Source organism: Salvia hispanica, chromosome 5, assembly GCF_023119035.1.
Source record: "Salvia hispanica cultivar TCC Black 2014 chromosome 5, UniMelb_Shisp_WGS_1.0, whole genome shotgun sequence".
Taxonomy (NCBI): Eukaryota; Viridiplantae; Streptophyta; class Magnoliopsida; order Lamiales; family Lamiaceae; genus Salvia; species Salvia hispanica.
The window spans coordinates 28,778,422-28,783,900 of NC_062969.1; the positions used below are offsets into that span (position 1 = coordinate 28,778,422).

Sequence of the window (5,479 nt, forward strand, 5' to 3'; positions counted from 1 at the left end):
TTTTTTGCCTATTTTGCCTAAAACACTTCAACAAACACGTGAACTCCGAAACAAAGAGTAATTGGCTGGAAATAACCATTTTGAGCACAAAAACTCAACAATTAAGCATATCAACACACCAATCATGACACTAAAATACGAGTTTGTCAATGACATCTTTTGTGGGACAAAATAAAAAGGAAAGTGTGACATCTATTGTGGTACGAAGGAAGTAGTATAACACGGCTGAGGATCCCCCATCTTACATATGTGTTTTCAAAAACTATAGATGTTAATTTGTGTAGTGTGTTTTGTCGTTTGTCACTCTGTGTATTTGTGCAATTTGTAGATGCACTTTATTTTCATGTGTACTAATGTAATAGCTGGGTGGAAGATATAGACATACATGATTTATGATTCTAAGAAACTAGTAATTTACATTAAACAAACAGTTATTCCTAAGATTACTTATTTTCTTTTAAAAACAATTGCTTGTCGGAGTTTCCACCACGTGAGCTCATAAAATAATACACCTCCATATATTATGAACTAGTAATATACACCTAAAAGCTGGAAATAATTGTGGGACAAAAAAAGGTGCACAATTCATTAAACCACGTGTTGAAAATTCATTAAAAACAATCATTTTCTAGACCCTTTTCACTCTATATATGCACCTCACATTCTTCATCTCTCTCTAGTCTCTGCAACGCAACACAGATTCTCAGTTTATAAGAATCACTCATCTGCTACACTCTGCAAAGATCCCAAAAATGTTTGCCGAGATCTGGAGCAAGAAAAGGCTCTCAATCAATAGCAATTGTGAAGGCCTTCGCTTCCTTACAAAGATAGAAATCTCTAATTCAAACGTCGTTGTCAAACCCATTTTCCTGCTCAAACCCAAATCAAAATCCCCAAATTCCCAGAATTGCTACCTCAAACTCTGCCATCTCTGCATCAAACCCTTGAATTTCGATAAAGAAATATTCATGTATAAGGGCGACTTGGGGTTTTGCAGTGTAGAGTGCAGGGACAGGCAGATTTACATGGATGAGACTCAACAAATGGAAGCCAACACCAAGAGAATACTCTCCTCTTTCCGTCAGCGCTACGGCGGTGGCCGCTGTGAGACCACCAAGCTCTTGGAGGACTACCGCCGCCGCCGCCGCTCTTTCACGCCGCCGAGTGAAAGAGTTGTTTTCTCCTATAGTTAAAAAAATTTCACTACAGTAACTTTTTTTTTTTTGTTTTCTTTTTTCATTTTCTTATTTCCATTTTTAGTTTCGTTGTTTCCAGAATTTGAGAAACACGTGTACAAAGACAATGAGAAGTCTGAGATATTTTGCATCTACTCTAATCAAGAGATTCTTAAGCTTTAAATTTTTCATAGTTTAATAAAAATGTTAGAAAGCTTCATTTCATATCCCAGCAGCTCCCAGCTCCCGGTAAAATAACACATAATTGAAACGTTACGATATTTTCTGGCACACTCAGTTTATATAAAAAAAATATCTAAAAGAATATCTACAAATGTTGGATTCACATGATCCAACACGTGGATAAGCCAAGTGACCAGTAATGACAGATTGGTAGATCAAGATATGAAAACAAATAGTACTCCCTCAGCTAAGAAAATAAAAATAAATAGGACTCTCAAGTTAGAAATTTTAGTATTAAAATAATATTAATTTAAATATAAATTAAATTTGTGGAAAAAGGTTAAAAATGAAATGAATTAATAAAACCCTTGAGTGAAGGGATAAATGGATAATGGATGGAGGGTTAAAAGATGTTATCTCTTAATTAAGAGCGGTATTTAATAGTATAAAATTCTTACAATGAAAGAGATTCTCATATTTCCACAATTCTATTTTAAGTGGATGCAAGATTTAGCAATTTATTCGGAGTAAAATTTACTAGAGTCATGAATAGTGAATATATGAGATGGTTTGATTAGGGGATAGATATAAAATGAGGTTATGAATGGCCTAAACAGTTGTAGGAGTAATATGTAATAGGAGTAATATGTAATAGGAGTACTAATTGATTTTATTTGTTTCACTGCCGAACCAGATTCACGGAGTTTAATTTGCAAAGGCAAACTAATTAAAGTTTGAATTCCTTTTAATCTTGAATTCATCTTCATTTGTCTTTATCGAAAATGATAATATCTGTTCTTTTAATTAATTTGTGGTCCTGGCTTTATAAAGGCACCCACAATTTTGTTAGATATAGCCCGTTGTGTTTGTGTGACTGTGACATCTCACATATTTGAAAACTTATCTATAGGCTATATTTTTATACTTTATAGATATATCACTTATTGATTGTACAACCAATTTAATACTAGTATCTCTCTTTAGTTCATGTAACACGGCCACACGAATGGTTATGATATTTAATTAATTTTACTCTCTAGTTCATATAACACGGCCACACGAGAATTCGATGGTTATGTAATTAATTTTATCTAACCATCATTCGAGAGCACTATTCTTATTTACATCATTCGAGAGCACTATTCTTATTAATGTATGCTTGGTGTTATTTATTTTTATTTATACATTTAATATATTGAAAATATTATTAAAATTTTTTATTTGATAAACTACATAAAATTACTATATTTTGTTATATTATTAATTTAATTGAAGAAGTTATAAATAAAACTAAAATATCAGGTTTTAATTTATAATTAATTTGTTAATTAATGACGATTATAATTCTTATTTTTTTGGAGAAAATACTAAATTTATAAAACAAATCAAATTACCAAAAAAGTGCTTATTGATGTTACTCGTACAAGTTAATATTTATCAAATAACATAATTCTACTTTCATTACGGAAATTATAATTCTTTTTTTTTTCCTTCTAAAACAAGCACAAACTTTTAAATGTCACGGCATGGTAGATTTGAACTCATAACTTTTGGTCCGAACATTAATAACTGTATCACGTGGCTAACATACGCACACATAAAAATCATAATTCTAGTTTGGCACTTAGCGGGATATGCTAATTAGTAATTAGTAATTACTTGATTTGGATTTTATGATAAAGTTGGTATTGAATTTATAATCTTCGTTCTTGTTTGTTGTTTTTTCTTAAGTTTTTTCAAAGATTGTCTTCTTAGTTAGTACTCCCTCTATTCCAAGATAGTTAAGGTACTCTATTTCTTTTGGCACGTAAAATTTAAGAATTTGATATGTTAAAGGTTAAAGTGAAAGAGAATAAAAAAGAGTAAAGTATGAGGAGGATAAAGTTTTTACTAAAAAAAGACTCAATTAACTTATGATAATAAAAAGAAAATATAATTCAGTTATCTTTGAACTGAGAGAGTACTAATTATATTAATTATTTCACATATTTGTTTGAAATAAGCTAACTACAAGTTGCATGTGTCAGTATACAAACATTGTAATTTACTAGTATTTTACTCAATCAATTATCACAATATTTTCCATGACCAGGCTGATAAGTTAGGGTTTGTTTTTTAACTTTCGAAATGTTAGTTCTTTTTATCCGTAGACACAAAAGAAATTAGCAAAAAGAATATAATTAGAAAGAAGAAGCAGAAGACCAGCAAAATAATTAATCTAGTACATATTTTTTAGATTTGAGATTAGCCATACGAGATTGACGAGATTGTGGGAGTGCAATAGTTAGTGACGCTTCAATGTCATTGAACAATACCCTCTCTTATCATTTATATTCGTATTCAAAGATTTTCATGCCTCTTAAATATTTTACTACTATTATCCACGTATTTATTAAAAATTTATATGGATACTCAAATACCTACAACTTAGTTTGAAGGTTGACTTTCAGTCAGCTTAATTTAGTAATGAATCTAAATTAATACTTTTAGTAGGCAGCCATTTATCTTTGGTTAAATTTTAGACTTAAATTAACTTTTCATTTTGATATCAACAAATTGAAGTAACACTTTTCCACAAAATGGCTCCACAGCCAACAGACACACGTAACTTAAAATGGATCATTTACTGTATTGACATCTAAAAAAATTAAAATCAAAACGCCTAAAAATATCTCCAAACGATCTGATTTTCAGTATGTGAGCATGTAATGCTTAGATTTCCATTAATATCTCATAATCAATTTTGCTGCTTCCTAATGATCCACATCGGGTTATTGATATATCTGCCCAACATATAAAAAATTAAAATCAAATTGGGTCTAATACATACTTGAGCACACATTAGGCTCCCAATTGTCGTAGCATATGAAACCTTCTGCATTTTCTAAATCTCAAGATTTATCTTAGGCACTGAATGAGACTAAATTTGTCTCCCTTAGTCATAGATGTATTTATTTACTTGCAATTATGCATCTAAAATACTATAGGCACCTTTTTACTATATTCCTTCTGTGACAATCGAAAATTATTTCTTTCGATTCCAAATACAAAAGAGGATTCCCAAGATCGTTCATCTCAAATTTCTTCGAGAGAAAATTCTTGGTGTTAGTGCAACATATCCTTATTGTTAATAACAATCAATATGTCATTGACATACAATACCAAGAAGATGCATTTGCTCCCACTGAACTTGTGATACACACAACCATTAAGACATTATTTCCGAATCCAAATGAAAGAACTACTCCCTCCGTCAGCCATTAGGAGTCCCATTTATGGGCGGCACAGTTTTAAGAAATGTTAAGAAAAGTGGATGGAAAAAAGTTAGTGGAATAGGGGTCTCACTTGTATATATTAGTTTTAAATGAAATGTGAGTGGAATGAGTTAGTGGAAGGTGAGACCCAATACCATTTATGGGAAAAGTGAACGGGACTCCTATTCGCGACGGACTAAAATAAACGGGACTCCTATTCGCGGACAGATGGAGTACTTCATAAATTTTTTGGTACCATTGACGACGAGAGTCTTGCTTGAGGTTGTTGAGGTTAATTTTGGATGATCTCATCAACATGAGATTGAATGTTTATAACATTACCATATTGAGGTTCTTGATTTGCTTCTTCCTCAATGATAAAAATTTCCCTCGACATTGTCAAAAGCACTATTAGGTGTCAAAACAGACTCCTCCTCAAAAGTAATGTCCCCTATTACATTCTTCCCCCCCAAACTCAATATCCTCAAGGAATACTATATATCTCGTACCAAATTAGTTCCTTCTGTGGATCATAAAATTAAAAAAAAAACCACTAAATTCTTCTGGATGACCAAAGTGAGAATATGCGCTACAGTCTTTAATTCCTCTCCTCAAAGCGAATGCGACAATGAAGAATGATAAATCATACTCTTTCACATATCTTTTAGAGTTCTATTTCGTCTTTCAGCTACACCACTCATGCTAGGTGATCCCGACATGGTGTACTAATGAACGATCACTCTTCCGAATAGAGGGCAAAAGGTCTTTGACATTGTTCATCTGAGTAGTCATTTCTGTCGTAGTATTCGCCACCACGACCAGATTTGACTTTCTTAATGCCATTGTTGAGTTGGAGCTCAACATCAG

General features: G+C 32.0%; 1 protein-coding gene across 1 annotated transcript; it reads left to right on the forward strand.

Moving 5' to 3' along the window:
* Positions 1-665: 665 nt before the first annotated feature.
* LOC125190643 (FCS-Like Zinc finger 17-like) lies at positions 666-1,336 on the forward strand. Its single transcript, XM_048087993.1, has one exon. It carries the CDS (start codon positions 753-755, stop codon positions 1,191-1,193), a length of 441 nt encoding a protein of 146 aa, XP_047943950.1. The 5' UTR covers positions 666-752; the 3' UTR covers positions 1,194-1,336.
* The last annotated feature ends 4,143 nt before the right edge of the window (positions 1,337-5,479 follow it).

Coding starts and splice junctions, on each gene's coding strand:
- LOC125190643 (XM_048087993.1), top strand. CDS start 753: ATGTTTGCCGAGATCTGGAGCAAGAAAAGGCTCTCAATCAATAGCAAT.